Here is a 21833-nt window from a genome sequence, read left to right on the forward strand (position 1 = left end):
GAAAAAACAAACATTTATGAATGGTGATTCTTTAGGACTTGCCACTTTTAAAATGTATAAGTACCCAAACCTTATATTCTTTGTTTTATATTTATATAGGCTATAGCCAATATTAAATAGTATTTTATGTAGCCTAATGATAGCCTATATTAATGTAATATGCTACTCTATGGGCATGATAAGTAACCTGCATAAAGCTGATTTTCTGCCAGCCTATAAATACATTTTTAAATCTCTACCCTAATAATATCAGTGACTGCTGCTCATATCACCTATGGGTATTGGTGTACGTGTAGTCCATTCGCAGAACGTGTTAAACAGTTTGATGCGGCTGGCCAACGAAAGCAACTACATAACCCAGAAGTCATTTCGCTCTGCTCCAAGCTGGCTCCCTCCGCTCGGGGAGTGTTTCGCATTTAAACAAACACGGTCCTGACGAAGATGGCGGAGAGTTTGTAGAGGTGTAAAAGAAACTGTATTACTCAATGAAAGCGACGGAGCCGGTGAGTTTTCTGCTGTTGATTTAATGTTTTCACACAGGTCTACCTAAGTTTTGAACTAATGCTACTGTGTATTTAAAGGCGCAAATTTGGCACAGAAGCAGTCGGTGTTGCTCCGCTTCCGATCAAGCTGTGGGTTTAAGCTACCGTGATACAATGAACCCACATTACCACTGTCTGTTTGTAATGGGATGGTTTACGATTTTACTGAATCAAAAACTGCTAACGAGGTGACGATAACACGAAGCTTGGCTTGGTGATGTGCAGTTCCTATCGGTATTAGTGCTTGGTGGTGTTCCCGTTAACCGCTGGCTGCAAAGTTTATGAGATACGGGCTCTCTGGTTCGCTTGTGTGCGATAGCATAGCACTTTATACTCGGCACTACGGGGGAACTCGTTTGTGTGTTAAAACGCTTAACTTCAACTTTGAAGCACCGATAGGCTGTGTTAATTTCCCACAATTCAACTAAATAGCATTGGAAATCTTTTTTTTAATTTTTTTTTTACTAGGCGCTCTGACTTGTGTGCAGTTTAGGTGCCACTGGGACTGCAGGATTTTTTATGTATTTACAGCTAACCTGAATTACACCTGAGCCGTTGTGTTGTTGGACAACATCAAAATGAATTTGATTATTTCTGGATGATTGTGGTTTAGTCTCCACCATGGATGGAATTGATCTAAGACACACTGGAAATGAGGGCAGTCCCAAGTTTTGTTTGTGGAGTGTTTTCTTGCCTTTAATTTGCCACACGGATTGCAATAACATAACAAATAGCAACACAATAATTGAATTCGTGGTTCTTGGTGTAATTGAAAAAGCACTTTCAGAGAAGGTGTCTCCCTGTCTTTGCTGTAGTAAATTTTATGATGTTAACTGGCTGCAGGTCATGAGGACATCACTGTCCCCCAGTGCTGAATGCTAAACTTGAACTGGCCGCTCTGGAGAAACAACAGCATCTGTTATTTCTTTGTTTCACTGTGGTGAAATCACCTATCCGTGATTGTTATGAGTGGCATAATGATACATTTCATAGCTGATCCATCATATTTAGCTAATGTATGTGCGAGAGAGACAGAAAGAGGGAGATTGATGTTTCAGTGCAGAGGAGGAAGAACACTCTCGGGGTTAAGGTAAAGTCCATGCTGACTTTCTCCGTGCTCAAAAAAGGTGAATGCTCAGCACTTAGTTTGTAAGGTTGTAAGAGGACATTCCTGGAGAACGTGCTCATGACAATGAGAATGTAAGTTAGTCATTCCACTGAAACCTTTGAGGTTTAGGTGTGCTGCCTGTCGCTCACGTTGCCTGGGGCAAACCCTACCGATACTTTCAGGGATTTACAGCTGAATGCTTTTTTCCACGTGAGTGTCTGAAATTTGAAGGTATTATTTATGATAATGCAGAGGTGGGGATATCCCCACTTATATCATTTAATGCATACTATTCATTAAATAGGCTGCAATATTTCAAACATATGGGCATTAAAACTGTTTGTAGGTGGCAATGAAGAAGTGAGAGCCATGCTTCTGTCAGCAGCAGTCAGATGAGTGAACTTGTCTTTATTTTGAGTCTGATGGAATGCCATTACTCAAGTCCACATATGTGGTATTTTTGTAAGTGGTAGAGTGACCACTGTGGGAACCTGTCCAATGAAGTGCTTCTGCTCATATTCTTGGCAAATGGAGCCCCCTGTCCCCCATTCTCTTTCCCTTTATCTACCTCTTTCTTTCTCCCTCACACAGGGTGTCAGGCTGCGTTAACAATGAATCAATCTTTGGGGGGATTCTTTGACTGCAGATGGGGTGAAGAGTGACTGGGATGCATGGCTTTCGCTCTTTGTCTGCTGGCCCCTGTGCTCTCAATAATTCATTAACTTATCACTTTTTCTCATGGGACTGGGAGAAGTCTCTGTGTGGTGGCACATCGTGTGGTTACATCAGATAGTCTGATTGATAATGGAACTTTTACATGTATTGGCGTACCAGATATCAAGGTGACACTTGTGGAATTAACTTTGGATGTAGAATATATTTACACCCAGTCGGTCCTAACAAGATGTAAAACTGAGATAGTTTGTCAAACTCTTTGTAGCATGAAACACAAATAAGACTTATAATAATACACAACACTTGGATGATTGTATAGTTCAGGGACATATTGTATGACAGTGAGCTTGGTTAATTTTGGATTTTGTAAGTCATGTTCCTCATTTTCATATTTTCCAAATTCTACACCATAAAAATGCATTATTGTAGCGGTGCACAGTAAATTCCAATTACATTGTATATCATTTGGATGAACCCAAATTCACAATTCTCACTGAAAAACGAAAGAATAACCTTTCAAATGTTATACAACTTAGATTTTTAAATAGGTTTCTCATTCTTATTTGGATTTTTTGTTGTTGCTATGATTAGATTGGTATGTGGTAGGAAAGCAGTAAGAAGTGGAGCTTGCTGCTGTGGCGGGTCAGAAACACGTTTGATTAGGTTCTGTAATCAGTCTTTGTCGAGCTGCATTTTTTCATCACTGATATCTGAATACATGACATTCTTTAAATGTTTTGTCACTCTGGTTGCGTCAAGAGAAACTGGGAGACAGACGTAACAAGTTTAATTTCAAGTAACTGCCAATTGCTCATGTGCTTTTGGTTCTATTCAAGATTAATAGCTGTGTGGGTGAGCAGTGGCTCTGAGAGGACTCCTGTTGACATAAAGAGCTGAAAGGAAAGCCTTATTGTTTCCACTAATTGAAATATGACTCCATGGGCTTCATATCTTAAAGTTAGGCAGCAGTAAAAGAAGTATTAGTCAAGAAGACACCCCAGACGCTACCGCTGGAATTTGACCTAGTATTTGTAATTCAACTAAAAAGTGCCCTTTTTATGAGTTTTAATTTAATTTATGATGTTCCTCGATCTGTTTTCATGTCAAGTTAGCTTTCAGCAGTTCTACATGATTCTGTGGTGCTTTGCTCTTCACTATTTCGACTTGTCTCTGACTTGTTGTTGGTGGCTGTTTTACAACCCAAAGTTTAAGAACACAAAAGTTTCCCGTGGTTAGCTCAAGCCGTGTAAAACATCCCATTGAGCCCTCACAACTCAAGGTCACTCATGCAGCGACTGTGATCTGTATTTGTACATCTTGAGGTGCACATTCACACTCTGGTGTGTTGGGTAGGACTCAACAGGTAGGTTTGCTTTGTGTACCTACGTCAGTGGAGCTAAATATAGAACACTGCTCAACAAGACAGTCGTGTTTCCACTGCTAAAATATTTACAACTACTTCGCCCAAATAAGTGAGAGTGAAACTGTGAGGTGAGGGTTTCTGAAACCAGATTTTTATTCACTTTTCAGAGGAAGCCAGACAGCTGAGTCCCAAGTCAAGCGGTGCAGTTTGCACCCTGACTCTATTTGAAGTCACATCTCATTCGTCCCCTCAGTCCCCTCTTCCTCAACTCTGAGGTAATACCTCAAGTGTGAGGCTAGCTGCAGTGCCATATGTGAGCCATGCACACTTCTACAGGGCCAAACAGGCAGCCTGAAGCAATCATTGCACCCAATTCCAGTTTATAACCAGCAAGGATTTGGAACTCTCTCTCTGTAGTCTTCGTTGATTGGTTGAAGGCAAGAGTTTATTAGGGAAGGGGGTGCCAAGAGCTTTGTCCCCCATCCCCCTTGCCCTTCCTCTTTAACTTCAACTCCCCCTTTAACTTTCGCTCCCCCAGCTGAAGAATGCTCGTAAACCGGGTTCACCTGAACAAGCCAGTGGGAGGGTAGCTCCTTGGCCTAGTTTTGTTACCATTGTAAAATGTTAGCGAGACCTTGTTTGTGTTTTGTTTAGGGCCCTCTTTTCATTAAAAAAAAAAATGCGGTGGGGGAGAGACAGCAAGGGTGAAAAAAAAAGTTTGGTTTGTGAGATAACTGCTACCAGATGCTCCCTCTGTCTGTTATACAACGTAAAGAGATGAAAAAAGTGAGGCTGGTAAAGAGACACGCTGTCATGGATGAACTTTTCAACTTCTTAGAAAAACTCTCCACCTTTTCCCTGTCTCCAAATTTTCTTGTCCAGGTTTGACTCTGCCTCCATTAAACAAGGGGAATGCACATTGTTTGCAGGTTCTCTGTCCCACAAAGCTTTCTTTGACCGTCTTCAATACTCCATCCCCTGAAATTCAACAGTGTCAAATGGTTGGTTGCATGTATTTCCTTTGTTTACCTTGTGTTTCTCTTTTTTTCTCTCTACATCACCAAGATCAAACGGTGTGATGTTGGACCTCTTTGGCAGTTGGGTGGGGTTCCTGGGGTCTGCTTGGTACAGGAGGCAGCTGTGGCTGGAATAGCGCTGCAGTGGCAAGTTGTAAGAGGATACGTACACAGATGTAGCCATGCAAGCAGGGGCAGTATGGGCACTGAGGCCCTGTTGACGGGACAATTCCATCTGAAAATGGGAACCCTTTGTTGCGTTTTTTCTGTTCATTTACCTGACAACGATGTTTTGAGTGACTGGAAACACTTTGAAAACGGCCCTGTCTACGTGTAAACTGGCAATATTCAGTAGCTCTGAAAAGTGAGACTTTTCGCTCGTGAGCTTTACCGTCCTGATAATAGCCATGCGAGAGTAGGTGGACTACAACAACAATGGCGGACTCCCAAGGTCTGATAGTGAACATTTTGACTGGCATCCGGCATGACTCCCTGTCAACATTTTCTGGAAAGGAAGAGTGTGCATTGTGTCATTAGAAAGTAACAACGCCAACTACTGGCCTGTTATGAATACTACAGTGGTTTTAGTCTTCTCCTTTTTTTTTTTTTTTGCAGATCCAGGTCCTTGTCATCAAAATGTTGTTGTCTGAACCATTCCATTTTCAGTGGATCATTTTCATGTAGACGTGGCCCGAGTGTCTCCAATCTAAAGCTCGCCTGTGCATTTTCAAGCTTAAAAAACTGAATTCAGTGTGCAAACAAACTCACAGTACAGTGCTAGACTGCATTAAGAGTTTCCACGAGTGAGATTTCTATTGCGTCCTTGAGTTCAAAGGAAAGTCAAGTTCTGAATGTCACTTTTCCGAGCCAATGTAGAGCGCTCCAAACGTACAGCAGCATGTCAACACTGGCAGGGCTTGAGCCAGATCATTTACTACCATCCCTTTTTTCACCATCACTCATATTTTAATTGGATGGATTTTTTTTCCCCTCCTCCTCTCATTTCTGGATAAAGTGGAAAATGTTCCTTTCACCATTATTGCTCTTTGCCGTGCCTGATGACATCACTGCTGTGTATGTGGCTTGTCGTTAAGGCAACACTCCAATCAAAAGGTTGCTGCTCCGGAGCTTACTGTTGTCCCCAGAATAGCCGAGCCAAAACCAGCCTCCTGACATTGCTGCAAGGTTTGCACCGATGCAGTAGTTTATATTCCAAAGAACACTGACAAAAGTTGGCCATATACTATTCTATAAAAGAGGAGCTTTCATTTTTGCATTTTACACCATGTTTCCATATGGCTTGTTTTTTTTTCTGCACCCCAGTAAACATTTTTTACTGTACTGTTTTAATGTTATGCATCTATTTTTTTCTTTTTAATTGAATCTGTTTTAATAACTTCCTTCTTGTTTAATGTCATTGTTATTTCATTAATGCCATCAATGTCTATTATTTCCAGTTTCTTCTTTTGTCAAGCACTTCGGGCTGCATATTTTTATTTATGAAAGGTGCTATATAAATAAAAAAAAGCTGAGTTGGATTGAGATCTGCCATACTCATTCAAAATTTATGATTGAATGACTAATACAGGTGAAGCAAAGGTTTCCGTACAATAAGCACCTCCTGAACAGTCTTTACTAATATTATTGCTACAGCTTTTGTTACAACTCAACCACATGGCCATCCTAGAAGTTAGATTAAATCTTAACTTAAATAGAGTTAAGAGTTAAATGAAAAACCAATTTTGTTTCATAAGATTTTAAACATTTCCTCCGACAGACGAGCACATAAATCCTAAGTATTGTAATAATACAGGCAGGAAAGGGTTCATGGTTCAATCAAGCAGCAACCTCCAGTGGTTGAAAAATAAAGCCAATGCAGAAGTGCAAAAAATTGCAGTTCCGCTAGTGTCCACTTGAGGCTGGCTGCAAAAGCCAAGAAATCCCAGTAATTCCCATTGACTGTATAAAGAATGGACAGTGCAATACATTTCCTCAAGTGCAGCCAAAACATTTTGAGCTTTTGACTGAACACATTTTTGAGATGGGACATTGGACATACTATGAAATTAAAATGCAACTTGGTCAAATTTTTCTCAAACATGGTTTCATCATGATAGTGATTATTATGGCAATAAGGTTTCTTTTTCATCAGGTATTTGGTGCTATGAAAAGGTATAAAATGCAACAGCTTCACCCCTGCTGTGTGCACCAGGTTAGCAGAGTACAGCAGAAATGGCAAGCTGCCTGTTTCTAGTTTGATGAAAAATTTGAGCATGCCAATTGAAGAATGTAATCTTTATAGAAGAAGTTTGTTGAGTGGTGAACATCCTATATCGGCCTATGTTATTGGCTGGCCGATTAATCGGTCTGGCTCTACAAACAACGTGTGAGCACTGAGCATAAAACGTTGACACTTGGCAGTAGATGTGTGTCACTGTGACTGCTTTACTCACCTGTATCCTTGTTATGAAGAGGATCAGGTCTCAGTGAGTATTTCTACTACCTGAAATCATGATATAGACTGAAACGTTCTTTTGGAAAATGGTTTGTAGAGTTAACAAGCTTTCATGATTTTTCTCCTGCATTGCTCTATGTCCAATGACACAACTTGTCAGAATTTTTCTGTCTCTCTCTCTTTTGACTGATGATTGGAAATCGTCGACGTCTAGCAGACAGCTCTACTTATTGATACTTTTCTACTCTTAAAGTTTTTAGTGAAACAAAAGGGACTTGTTCTATAAGCAGGCAATTTTTTACTTCTGCCTAAAACAGTAAATGCATGTCTAAACTTTTGTGCTGAATGACCGTACATGTACCCAAAACTAGGATTCTAACAATGATAGATACAAACGGCTGCATTCAGTGACTTAGAACCATTTTCTGATTTGGGGTCCAAACAACATTTTGACAGAACTTTCACTCAAACTGTAGTTAAGGTAAGAGATTTTCTTTATTCCCGTGACAAAAACTGTTTTCGATCTCAGCACTTAACAGGCCGATGAGCAGACTACAGTATTTTTCATTTCATCCATACTTTCAGATTTACATTCCTTTGAAGCCAAACCAATTGAACTGAACTGTAGGAACTTGATTTTCTGTATTTATTTATTTAAGTTTGTTTATGCGCGATTACCAGGAAAGAAGTTTAAAGCGGAGACCAGCGCTTGTCAGCTGGACCTGCATTGTCCTTTGCTTGCTCCCTTACAGTATGAGAGACTTGATTAGCGGTACAAGCTTAATCACTCAGCAGATGGGAACACAGTGCAGTGTCACCAAGACAAAAACAAACCCAGGGTTGGATTATGGCTCAGCATGCAAGAGAGCGTGTGCACGTGTGTTTGTGTCCAGTACAGAGCAACTGTGATTTGATTCCTGACTGTTTGATTGAAGCTGAGGAAAGCTCCGTTTTCTGTCCTATTTGACTTCTTTGTCTGTCTTTCTAAACTTGATCCTTGTGACCCCTGTATCCCTCGTGTCCTCATAAGTCATTTAAACTGACTTTTAATAGTGTTAACCTGAAACTGAGCAGAATGTGGTGGGCATGATATGTGGCAGGCTCTGTGAAGAAGTTTTCAGGATTTAGTAATCATCTTTTATTAATGGGGGGTTTTGTACAGAGATTGAAATGACAGACTAAAATAATCTCCACTTATGTGTCAAATTGTAAAATAAAGTGTCTGGATTGCTCATAGAAACTTGTGTCAATTTGTTTTGTATTTTGCTATGGTAATGTTCACCTCCCTAGTAGTTGAAAAGAAAACAGATTGATAGTCTTCTGATGCCGTTTTTTCTGTGAGCGTTCAAACCCCCCACTTCTGCTCTTTCTCTGTGTTTCCCCGCGTACCTCATTTCTGGAATCTTTTTCACCTAGGCTCTGTCAACACATGGAACCAGCCAGATGAAAGAAAGGAAAAGGAGTAGTAAGGGAAAAATGGGAGATGGGAGGGGGTGCAGTTGTGAAACTGGCGTAAGACCATCTTTTGAGCGGAATTCTTTGCAGGGGTCAGAGTTCAGGCGCTACATTGCAGCGCCGTGATTGGCTGAGGAAAGGTGAAATGAAAACCACGGTAAACTTTTGACCCCGGCGCAGGAGCTCTGCAGGAACGCCCAGCTCTGGCGTGGTGGAACAGAGCCCGCTCTCTTCCTGTGTTTACTCCACCAATCCAACAGGGACGGTGGGGAGAGGGGGAGGGGAGAGGGGAGCACGGAGAGGGAGGAGAGAAAGACGCGAGAGGGAGGGAGCAGAGGGAAGGGAGAAAATCGTCAGAGCTGCGGTGCGGTCTGAAAATGAATAGCAGTTTTCACATTTGAAACGTGTACACAAACACACACACTCGTACATACACACACTCACTGCTTTGACAAACAAAATCTATGTCAAATGGATTTTTTTTTTTAAATTGTAAAAGTAATTACAATGGCTGACATATCTTCATCATTAATTATGTGGCTATAGGTGATTTTTCTTTCAGTCCATCTTCTTTGGTTGTAGGTGCAGATACGTGTGTTATCAGACCGGGCAGCGTGGAGGCTGATCAGGCCATGGGGCTCTGGCTCTCCAGATAAAAGGCTGGTTAGCCATTGATTAATGCACTAATTTCCATAATATTAGCCTTGTGTGATCACAGCCGCCTGCTTTTAGCACGGCTGTTGTGGTCTCCTTATAGGATGATGTCTTGTACTCCCTTTTATCACCTCTCCAGAAACACAAACACATCGAGCTTATAGAAAATGAGAGGATGTAGCGAATCAGTGCCGCTATGCCATGAGTTAGCCAGTTATACATGTGCATGACTCCTTTTCTGTTTCTCTCTGTTCTTTGTCTATATTAATGACGGCTTGTTGCAGGAGATGCATTTGAGACACACACACACACACACACACACACACACACACACACACACACGCACAAATATACTGTGGGATCTGCCATCCCTTTGTTTCCCCCTTCATTTATTTCCCTGGTTTCTCTACACATTGCAGTTTGTATGAGATAAATGTGTAGATGCACACACAGTCTGTCTGAGCTCTGAGTGTTGTGTGCGATGGTTGAGGACGGGGAATGTTTTTCCTGTGAGAAAAAGCAATCCTGTGAACACAGTTCTTCTTTGCTTTGAACAACCTTCCCTCTCTGACACATTTATCTATGGGCAACATGCACACAACATGTTTGAGGAAAAAGCCGCCAGGACAGATAGCGGTCTGGTGCTTTTATACATCTACTGTGCATTTATATATTTATATATGGGCCTTTGTTCGTCTCTTGAGAAGAAATCTCCAACATCATTTACAATATGTCATCTGGCAGTTTGTGTGGTTCATATATGGGATTGATTATTGTCACAGGGCCCGACCAATATGGGATTTTTTCTGGGCCAATACTTGTATCTGGCAAAAAAATACCAATATTTTGACACCAATATATCTTCAGATATCTTCCTTAGATCTGTCTTCGATCTTTAGATGTTGATATACACATACTGTATATCGCGTTGATCCCTCAAATGAAGTTATCAAACACTTTTTTTTGTGTATGAAATATAAAATGCTTAGTTCCTTCGTGAACTCATACTTTTTTCACCCTCAGCTGTCTGAAAAATGAAAAAACAAACAAACATAAAAAACAGTTATTAACAATTACAACAAGTATTGTGATTCAATACTATTATTGATTGATTATTGCAATTTTCTTTTGATACAAATTTACAATTGATTTAGCAGACAGTCTTATCCACAGCAAAGAAAATCAGAGTACAACACAAACAAGGATCTAGAGAGTAAGAAACAACGATAAGTGCAAAAGGAAGAGCTTGAATTCTGATCGGTGTGCAGTGCACAGAGGCAGAGCATTTTCTTTTTTTCTGAAAGTTAATCAAAAAACAACATCAACTGTTCTTAACCTGACCTTAACCAGGAATGTGTTTAACAAACAAGTTCAGAACTTATCAGGAAAACAACAATTGACTCCGCACGTCAGCTGTGATACGTCCTGTAATGAGTAGTACGGCCAATATATCCCATCATGCTTTGCAGGACTTCATATTCTTCAAGTTTAGTAGGTTTATTTTGGAAAAAGATGCTAATGAAATACACTGATGGTCAAGTGAACTTGTATTTGAAATAAACCTTTCAATATCTGAGATAAAATAAGCCATTTGTCTGTAGATACGTCATATGCCAATATCCGCCGATATTATTGGCCGGTCGATAACTCGGTCAGGCTCTACTTTGAATAATCAAACCCATAACACATCTGTGTCTTAGACAGATTTGTCCTTGATCATTGGATCAAATCAAACCTTGTTAGATCTATTAAAGATGGAGACTTCTGATGGTTTAAAAATGCTACACAAACTCCAAACTGCTTCTGTCAGGGTTTGTTTCCGTCTGTTGCCAACTCCTCCTCTCTGGACTCTTCACTCACATTTGCGTCACCATCATGGTTTTCAAAGGTGTGCTTTATTCCACTCTGAAGTGCTCCTTGTGTTTCTCTCTAAATCAGTGTTGGCTATTCAGGATTTTACTTGAATACATTTGGTAAAACTGAAATAAAAGCTTTTGTTTTTGATGACGGTGTCAATTCACCAGTCAGACATGATCTGAATGACCTTCACATTTGAAGAACACAGATAAAAGGACACACAAACATCTTGCTCTACTGATACTAACGTAACAAAGGGACATCATTTTCAATATTTTCAGTTTGGTTTAAGCTAAACTGGAGATACTGAGCTGCTCAACATGGATGTTTTCTAACTAGCTTTATGTTTCTAAAATCCTTTCTTACACATGTTAAACATATGTCTACTTCATCCCTGAATGTCATTCTGTGGAAGCGCTTTCCATCTTGCCGTCAAACCCTCTGACTCCAGTCTAGTCCCACTAGTCCCTGTTTCATCAAAATCATGTGTTATGTTGGCAAAGAAAAGTGAGCAATGATCATCAATAACAAGGGTGCATTCAACTCCATGAAAAATGTTTACTTCTGGAAATTATCTCCCCTCTGAAATTCAGGGGGAATCCCCAAAATGTCTCAATGATAAATGGCTGCTCCGCAAAGTGAAATTAGGTTCTTAATGGAAGCATATGGGTAATAATGTTTTCAATGGGTGCTTTGTGTTTGATGCCAGCTAGCAAGGGCAAAAATATGACTGGTTATTGGTGTCTGCGGAGAGTTCAGAGCACTGACTGTTCAAGCCGTGGTGAAATGCACACTCATAGTTGTCAGACACTCTGGGCGTGTTGAGTTAACTTTAGATTTATAAACCATTCTCTAAGGAGAATTGTATAAAATATAAAACTTTAATCTTTGTGTCACATGTCTCACCATTAGCAGCTCTGTGGTTTAAATGTAACCATCTTGGTATGCCAAGATGAAACAACCAAAACAAATGTGCAGGGAGCAGTCTGTTTGCCTGTTTTAATGAAGTTGCCTGTGATTATTTGATTTCTCAGTATAACTTTGTTTATTTCCCTCTCCTATTAGTGGCCTTGCTTGCTATCTACAGCACTTACCCATGAATCCATCCTGAGAGGGATGATTTATTAAGTTGAACCAAAGTAAATGTTTAATAGAACAGGATTTATTTGAATCTCTCTGGTGCTTGCAGGATTAAAATCAAGAGTTGGTGTCGCTGTAAAGTTTCTAACTTGTCGGTGTGAAGTTTCTAACTTAAAGGCGAGCGGTGAACTGTGAATTTTTTTACATCGAATGATTATTCAACTAATTTAAGTACATGAAGTTTGCACGGCTGAAGGGTCGACTAGTGGAATCGTCCGAACAAGGCTTCCAAACTGCAGGATTGTTTTCTTGACTGAAGGCTTTGAGGATGGCGTTGGTATGAGCTCCAGTTGCACTTCACCAAGCAGGGTGTATGTTCAGCAGTGGGTGGAGAGGTTCTTTGAAGAAAAAAACAGGAAGTCATTCTTTCCTTTTGTTTCCTTTTGGCTCTTGATGTTTCAAACTCAAGTGGACACCTTTTGTTACTTTATTACCTTTCCTCTGCAGTGACTGTGTGCACCAGTTTGCATCTTAGGGCAGTGGGGTGTTGATTCTTTGGTGTTTGTAGCGGGTGTCTGCAATGAATATGAAGACGATAAAGAACTTCAGTCTTTTTTTTTAAAGGGGGGACATTTGCTTCGGTGTGATTTTTGGCTCTCTCTAATAGTGTGCCCCACATTGTCTGATCTTTGTTTTGGATAGGCCAGTGTTTATTGTTGGGCCTGCCACTCATTGTCTCAAGGAGCTCAGATTGCAGGCTTTATTTTAGGCTGAGAAGGAATGTCATCCTCACTATTCTGGTCCTGACTGATCGACTGGCCTCCAGCCAAAACCCCTGTAGATCCAAATGATCTTCAATCTTTATTTGTGGTTTCAAGATGAAATGTTTTGTTTCCTTTCTTGAGTAATACTTTTATTCAAAGAATCCCATTAACACACTGAAAAGGATGTTATAATTATATTTTTCAGAGATGTAGTTCTCGTTGGAGAATGTTACCGTTTGTCCTTTGTCTTTTCAAAAAGCCTTGATGAGCATCAAAGCCATTCACTATAAGTCAAACATGTTTGTCCCTTCTAGATAACTACCTGGTAACTCTGGTGACGTTAAGTACCTGTTCTGTGAAACATCATTGTCATGGGAGTGGTTTCAGTGTTGGCTGGAAGTTTTAATGAAAATATGAGGAAGAAAAGTCCCTCACAGCACATCGAGATCGTAAAAGAGAGGCCTTACATCCCTTTACTATTCACTGTTACTGATGACCAGCTGCACCTTTTTAAATGAAGGATGAACCATTGTGAAGGCTGAGCATATTGGCCGACACTTGCCCTGCTCACAGATATCGGCCAATATGGAAAATAATCATTGTTGTTCACTGCCATCTTCAAAATGTAAAGGATGGCAGTAGGAGCAGTCCCCATGTTTTCGCCTACTATAAGGTTAATGTCTACATCATCCCTGTGTCTTTGAAATGTGGCCTGTAGTTTAAAACAGTGCATTCGTTGGCATACTACTTTTTATCAGTACATAAAAATTAAAAGAATTTTTCAATAGCTAAATAGTCTGCGGTAGGCTGATGGCCTAGTGGTTAGTTTGTGCGCCCCATATACAGAGGTTGTTTTCCTCGAAGCGATCGGCCCAGGTTCGAATCCAGCCTGTGGCTCTTTTCCCCAATGTCATTCCCTACTCTCTCTCTCTCTCTCTCTCTCTCTCTCTCTCTCTCTCTCTCTCTCTCTCTCTTTCTTTCTCTCTCTCTCTCTCTCCCTGATTTCTGAGTCTATCCACTGTCCTGTCTCTCAAACAATGGCATTCAAAGGAAAAGACCCAAAATGAACTTAAAACAAGATAAATAGTCTGCAGTATGGCACATAATGAAATTATTTCCTGCAGCACTGCACAACAAAAGAGCCTGAGTATGACACAGTAAGTTAGAAGTGATTTTTTTAGACACAGACTCTATAGAAGATATTGGAAGTAATACCGAAACTGTCCTGAGAGCAACAAGGATGCATAAATGAAGTTCTTACCCCAACAAATGACTCCACCATGACACCATTAAACTGCTTCACTGAGCTCCTCTGCAAGAACTGGGGCCATTAATTTGTCATTATACGGTTGCACATTTAAATGTCTTTCTTTAGCCCCTTCAAGCTTCACATGTTTCTTCATCTGTGAGTAGACGAGAATAAAAACACTCCATGATGGACAGAGTTTGACAATAATAATGCATCAATCTTAAATATCAGAGTAGGTGATGAATAATGGTCTTGCATGTTTTTTTAAACTCTAGTCTCTGTGGGTTTTTGCTTTGTTGCTTTGCTGCAGCAGCATGAAAACACTTAAAATGATCAAACCTTGTTCGGTCAGTTGACAGGAAGGAAGAGCTCTCTCTCTTTCTCTGTGTTGAATAATTCAGCTGCAGCATTAGCTCAGTAGCAGCCAGGCGTTTAGGGCTGATGTGATCAGTGGTCTGGGGTGTAGGATCACACACACACACACACACACACACACACACCGTGGGCAGAGTAGATAGCAGCTGTATAACTACTGCTGCCTGTGTGTGCCTGCAATAAGTGTGAGTTGGACTAATGGCTAATAAGACTTAACCTGAACGAAAGCCTTTTACTGCCTAATTTGCTCTTAAATATATATATATATTTGGCTGTATTTCACAGAATTTGTGCCTAGAGCAGCGTAATTAATCTTAGATTTCATAAAGGAAAGAACATCTGACAGGCTTATCTGTGGCTGTAGGATTATGGTGCTAAAGGTCACTTGTTTTGGGAGCAGTTTGTACCCAAACACTGAAGACCTGGACATACCCCCTGACATGTCCCCATTGATATGAAATCAGACTTAAAATATGTCCCAAGTAAACAAAAATATGTTATATGCTATACTGTAAGTGTGATTTGTTTTCATTTGGGTAAAATGTACTCAGATGTTGATTTCCAGTTCCAGAGATTCCTTTCTGTGGCTTTGATGAGAGCTTACTCTGATCAGAAAACACAAAACCCCGGACCTTCTTAAATGTGTTTATAAGCACAGTCGCAAATAACTGAAGGTTTTGGACGGAATGATTATGAGCACGTGTTCTGTCTTATCGATTTTTTCTCAAAGTATAAAACTGAGTTAATTTAGGAAAGAAAGCTGGCATGAAGACTTGTCTTGGAAACCATTTTAATAGAAAAAAAGACAACCAATACTGTATGAATGACCAGAAAGTGCCATTGATGTTCTGGTTGTTAGCATATGTTAGATTGATTTTTCAGGCATTGTCTGAGATTTTTGTGAGAAGGGGATTATTTGCACACCACCAAATACTGAGTAAGCTCATTTTGAGAAAGCCTCTACTGGACGCACTCTGTCATACAAGGTGTGTGCATGGAACCAGGAGGACAGGACGGCACATTGATAAACCAAATATGTAAATGGCGTGGATGAGTGGCCACATTTCCAGGAAAGGGAAGTGATGACGCAGGGGAACACGCTGAGGGGAGGACACAAACAGGATGCTATCTGCCGTGGCTTCCTGTGCAATTTTAGAAATACAGTTTTCCCATGAATTTATGTGAAAGCAAAACATGCAAAGACCCCCACCCCCACCCACCCCCACCCTTCCCTCCCAATGCTATTTTCAAAGGACAACGGTTCTATTATCAGGTCATGTTTAGATATCCAGGAATTGAGAGAAGGCCACAGTAACTGACCTTTTTATTTCCGCTCTATGTTTACAGGAGATGTTGAGGCACTGAAGACCCTGGATGGAGCTTGACTGGGGCTTGTACTGGTTAAGGTGAGATGTTGGAAAATGCACAGACACACACACACCCACACTGCACACACACCCATAGTGGACAACTATACAAAAAACCAAATTCAGATCATTTTGGTTTTATCTACGAGTTGTTGTATTTCGCACGTTGGCAGCTGCTGCTTGGTACAACACATCTGAATTTGTTCCTCAGCAAGTCTCACATTGTCAAAAGAAGAGGAGTCAGGGCAGTGAGTGGCAAACTGCCAGGCCTGTTGTGACTCATCAGGGGGCTTTGGTGTCTCTCATTGTACAAATGAAACATACTACTGGGAACATGGAAAAGACATTTTGAAATCCCATGAACACAGAGATGTTAGGTGCAGTTTGAATGTAATCCTGGGACTTGAAGCCTTTTTTTGTCAGACAGAATAGCAGAATAACATTTAACCATTATTTCACCCTATATTGTTCCCTGTTTATGGAAGACCCCCAGAAGCCCCTAGCTGTGCTGTTTGTCTGTTTTAGGATGTGAGGCTGACTAGGGGCTGATGTCGTCCTTCTCCACGGCTACAGAGGTGAGCCTTAGGACAGAAACGGGGAAGGAGAGAAGGTGTGGGCAGAGAGAGTTGCAGCCGCAGCAGGACAGGCAGATTTAGAGAGTGGTGTTAAAAGGTAGAAAGGCAAGAAGCATGCAATGCAGATTTATGATGCAGAGAGTGTGTCTGAGACCTGGTGCTCTTCTTGTTAAGTAGTGGTGGTGGTGGTGGTGGTGGTGGTGGGTGACTGGGCTGCATGTCCCAGCCTGCAGATTTGAAGCAGGAGTTGCATAATGGCTTCCATTGGTTCTACACTTTTCCACTCTGGAATGAGCTCACTCTGTATTTAAGAAGGCTTGTGTGCGCACATACACGCATGCAGACACAAAGTCCAGGGTAGAGTTGTAATAGAACAATCTGGTGTTAAAGCTGCACGCTACAGCTTTGTGTGTGTCTCTGGGAGGGAATAGGAAAGAGCAGTGACCTTAGACAGCGACTACAGAGGTTTCCTTTAACATGAACTCTGAGGGGTCAGACGCAGGGCAATGCCAGAGCAAGAAAACAAGGGCAGGGTCCCCAGCCCAGGATTGCTACACCCAGAGAGGGAGGGAAGAAGGGAGGGGTTGCCTCAGGATGGTATGGGGGGGGGGGAAAGCAGTAAAAACCCATTGGAAGAAAGAGCGGATGTAGCCTAGAATGGAGAGAAAAGGGAATGTGGAAAAGTTCTTACTATTTCCTGAAATACGCTGTGGAGTCTCTCTGGATTCTATCCAGGCTCCACAATGCAGTTTGTATTTTTTTTCTTGTGCAGTCTCACTCAATTTGACAAAGAGGCTTGATGGTGAATACGCTCCTTGCTGGTACAGTAGCTACAAGGAATCATCTCTCTAACTTTGCTGTGACATGCCTGAACATGTAAGTGTACAGGAAATTGTTGGAATAGCAGTTCTAACGTGTGTTGCTGCTGCTGCTGCTAGCAAGCAAAGTGGTATCCTTCTCCTGGGCAGGCCGCCTGAACGCAGGATGACCCGTCTCCCCTGAGGCTCCAAATCACTACATCATCATCAGTCGCTCCTCGCCGTGGAACAGATGAGATTTCACTCCCATCAAGCACTAAGCAGGAACCAAGGCTGCTTGGCTAGCTGGGTAGTCTAGCATCATAAAACTGTAGGAATCCACAATCGACTCTTCCCTTGAAAGTCACTTCATTTATTACCTCAACAGCTCTGGGATTTTGAAGATATTATTTCAAAACTTGACACTAAGCTTCCAAGTTTACCTGAATTTGCAGGCATTTCTTACTGGACTTGGCAAAGAAACAACAGCTTAGGGCACTTTCCACGCTTATCCTTTGATTCGATTTTACCACACATGAAGAGAATATTAAACCACACACTTGGTTAATTCCCTCTAATCTGTTGGTCCACCTCTATAGAGTGAACATACATGATGTCTGTGCTTTCAGGTGCTGATATGCGCTGAAGATGAGTGGCATAGGAGACAACTCGTTGGAGCCGCTGTGCTCCGACCGCAAACGTAAACTGTCCACCTGTGACACACCAGGCTTAGGGTGAGTACTGTTACTTCTGTTAAGTGTCCATATTCACTTTGTCTGCTGATGTTTGTGGGGGTGTGGATGTCAGCAAAAGCACTGCTGGCCTGGTGTAAACGTCCCAACCCTCTGGTTCAAATCTGTTCCTGCTGGAAGTAAATATCTGAAATATCTGAGCCCAGGCTGTATGGCCTGCATATGGACAGGGCATGTGGAGGTGAGGTTGTCATGGCAACTTGTCTAATCCCCTTGGCTCCCTGGCAGGTGTGACAAGCGTCGGAGGGAACAGGAGAGTAAGTACATCGAGGAGCTGGCTGAGCTCATCTCTGCCAACCTCTCCAACATCGACAGCTTCAACGTCAAGCCTGACAAATGTGCCATCCTGAAGGAGACTGTGAGACAGATCCGACAAATCAAAGAGCAAGGTACTACACTGTCCAAACTGTACCTCTATACACACTCCTGCTCTTTAACACAGCCACGTCATGGAATTTTCTTCAGTGTTTGTTTTGAGAAGTGGTCAGAATAAAGAAAAGGCTGAATGTTGTGAAGTACCCTGCTGTAGGACAGATGATGCCAGTGATGAAGTGGTGTGTTTGGTTCATGGCCAGGCTGCCTAAGACCAACAGCCAGTTTGGCCGATTGTATTGCTAGGGGTAAATGAACACCAGTAATTGAGACCAATGCTGGATGGTCATGGCTCAAGGCTGTGACTGAAAGCGTGTATCCGTCAGTGCCAAACCCTGCCTCTCTCTAGGAGGCTGGTGGGTGACACTGGTGACTCAGAATTGAGAGATTAGAGAGACTCGCTACTATCCTGCAGATTTGAGAGGATTTGGTACATCAAGGGGCATATTTTCTTTCACCTTTTTAAAAAATAAATCTCAGTTGAGATTAAATCTACAAGGTCAAGTGGGGAAAAGAAGAAAAAGAGCAATCATCTTGTGATCTACCCAGAGGGTTACAGCTGGCTATTGCTGGTGTCATGTTGTCATAGTTACAGGATAGAAATGATAAATGACCTGTCTTATGCTTCTTCTCTGTTCTGTTTGTTTTTCTACTGTAACACACCTCTTCTCATCCCTTGCTGCTACATTGCCATTCCCTTGCATTTACTGTCTCAGATGCCACTTTATGTATGTTAATCACAGCTTCCTCTGTTCTTTCTGATCATGCAGTTAATTCAGTTAGAAACGGAGCTAAATTCAGTGTCAAGTTATTTGTCGTCGAGCTTAGCGCCGCCGATGACCCTGCTATATAAAGTGGTATCTAACAAAGCCTCAAACACATGCTGATTTTAAAAATAGAATGGCATGTTAAGCATGCATCCATGACTCATGCTGCCATCTGCTGGCCAGAAAAGGGATTTATTTCACTGAACTAAGCAGGCGGCTCCCACCGCCAATAATAGGGAATCATAGAAAGGCCATAAATGAAATGAAATGATAAAAAATGGCATGATAAAGACAATACTCAAGAATTACATGAATTATAATGTGGTCTTAAACATTCAAAATCTCAAACATGCTTGCACACTTTTCATATTTAAGATCACTGTCACTAATTTGTGTTCAGTAGAAAGGCTTTTCCTGTTGAGTTACACATTGAAAATGATTAGCAGAAGGTTAAGTACCAAATAAATTAATATATAGACGTTGTAAAAAGATAACTCTCTTAAACACAATTATGATCCGCCTTATCTGTCCTCAGGAAAAAGCTCTTGCAGTGATGACGACGTCCAGAAGGCAGATGTGTCCTCCACTGGTCAAGGGGTTATTGACAAGGATCATCTGGGACCGCTGCTCCTACAGGTCAGCCTGGGGACGAGCAAAACTAGATAAATCACTATGTTCAAAGAGGGATTTGCTCTACTTGCTCATGGAATGTCTCAACTGGTTTTTAGCTGGAAAGAACTGTAACCAAATGAGGTTCACAATATTAATTTGTATAAATACGTTTTTTTTTTTCTTCCCATTTGTCTCTCTTGCTGTTCTTAGGCCCTGGATGGATTTCTGTTTGTGGTTAACCGAGAGGGCAGCATTGTATTCGTGTCAGACAACGTGACGCAGTATCTTCAGTACAAGCAGGAGGAGCTGATTAACACCAGTGTGTACAACATCATCCATGATGAGGACAGGGAGGAGTTTCACAAGAATCTTCCCAAGTCCAATGGTGAGACATACGTTTCATGTTTTAAAACACCATACCTTAATGTGCTGTCAATAAAACACTCATGAACACCTGAACTCTGTTGAACAAACACGGCCACGGTCACCTGTTCACCTCTGCAATTACTCTCCATAGCACCCAATGGGGCATCGTGGGGTGCAGAGGCGCCACGGCAGAAGAGCCACACCTTCAACTGTCGTATGCTGGTGAACTTTGTTCACAGCCAAAGTCATGGGATGTCAGAAGAGCGGCCCGGGGGCCAGCGCTATGAGACCATGCAGTGTTTTGCCCTCACTCAGCCCCGGGCCATGATGGAGGAAGGAGAAGGTAAAGCCATCATTAGCATCTCTCACACCTTTCATTTTTTATTTAGTTATCTATTTCTCTGATGATGAGGGAAAAAAAAGGTTAAGTGTGTAACAACAGTTTGTATACATTTATTCATGTAGAAGATGATTTAAGCAGCAGTCACACAGTGGAGCTTATTTAAATTACACACTGACTTAACTTGGCTTACAGTTCTTTTGTTGCTTTCTTCCACTGCCCTTTTTTAATGTGAACTTAATGTTGCATATAATACAAACCTGTAAGATTTTACAAATACATGTTTCTCCTTCAGTTTATCCAGAGTATGAATACACATTGTGTTGTTTCTTTGCTCAGATTTGCAGTCATGTATGATCTGTGTTGCCCGACGCATCATTGCGGTTGAGAGGACGGAGAGGTTTAGCACTCGCCATGAACTCTCTGGTAAGTTTTTATTTTCCAAGTGTCACTTTCCTCAATTGTTTTTAATATTTTATACATGTGAAGAGATCTTTGGAAAAGTGTTTTGATTTTGTAAGTTCCATTACACACTAGCCTCGATTGGAAATACTGTTTTTGGATGCGCTGCTGTGTTGATGCTGTGTACTTTATCTTAGATTAGAGTTTAGATTTCTCAGGCCCTTATTTTTGTTCTGTTGTGGAAATGTGACCTGTCAATATCCATGTCATTCCTGTGTCATAGATATGCACACAATTGATTTCACCATAAATAGCCTCAAAGGTATTTGTGCTTTCCTATCCATTATCTTTCTTGTAATCTTCTTTTGCAGGTAAACTCATTGAAATTGAGCAGCAGAGTTCCCCTCACACCACTATGCGTCCAGGCTGGGAGGACCTCGTGAGGCGCTGCATGCAGATGTTCCTCCATCGAAGTGAGGGACAACCATGGTCCTACAAACGCCACTATCAAGATGGTATATAACTCTGCTACACTACCGTCTAACCTCCTTTGTCACCATCACACTGTCGCTACCAAAATAATACAATAGCATACATTGACATTATAAAACATGTTGCGTTTAAAGTTGAACATGCTCGAACTCCAGGTAATCCAGGCTTGACAAAGACATGATCTATATAATACCGGTCTGGAGGGCAGGTTTAGCATTGTCAAGGAAGCAACCATCACAAAACTATACAAGGAATGTACCAGGTGCAAGTGACCTCATGTAAACTTTTGGTATGTGGGACACAGCCTTTCACTTGATGAATGAGAGGCTCAAACCAGTAATAAGTGTTCTCCATCACAATTAGAGCTAACACTGGACTTTGTGCTCACCTGTCACTTA

The 21833-nt window shown here is 41.4% G+C and overlaps 1 protein-coding gene across 1 annotated transcript in view; it reads left to right on the plus strand.

The window, feature by feature from the left end:
* The first annotated feature begins 378 nt into the window (after positions 1 to 378).
* LOC132977667 (nuclear receptor coactivator 3-like) overlaps positions 379 to 21833 on the plus strand; it is a 29511-nt gene continuing 8056 nt past the window's right edge. Inside the window, exons 1-9 of the mRNA XM_061042425.1 lie at positions 379 to 503; positions 15941 to 15999; positions 17962 to 18066; positions 18313 to 18473; positions 19759 to 19859; positions 20046 to 20220; positions 20353 to 20544; positions 20881 to 20967; positions 21315 to 21458. Coding sequence (XP_060898408.1) covers positions 17981 to 18066; positions 18313 to 18473; positions 19759 to 19859; positions 20046 to 20220; positions 20353 to 20544; positions 20881 to 20967; positions 21315 to 21458 — 946 coding nt within the window. The 5' untranslated portion in view covers positions 379 to 503; positions 15941 to 15999; positions 17962 to 17980. The remainder of the gene's footprint in view (positions 504 to 15940; positions 16000 to 17961; positions 18067 to 18312; positions 18474 to 19758; positions 19860 to 20045; positions 20221 to 20352; positions 20545 to 20880; positions 20968 to 21314; positions 21459 to 21833) is intronic.

The sequence above is a fragment of the Labrus mixtus genome, chromosome 7, assembly GCF_963584025.1.
Source record: "Labrus mixtus chromosome 7, fLabMix1.1, whole genome shotgun sequence".
Lineage (NCBI taxonomy): Eukaryota > Metazoa > Chordata > Actinopteri > Labriformes > Labridae > Labrus > Labrus mixtus.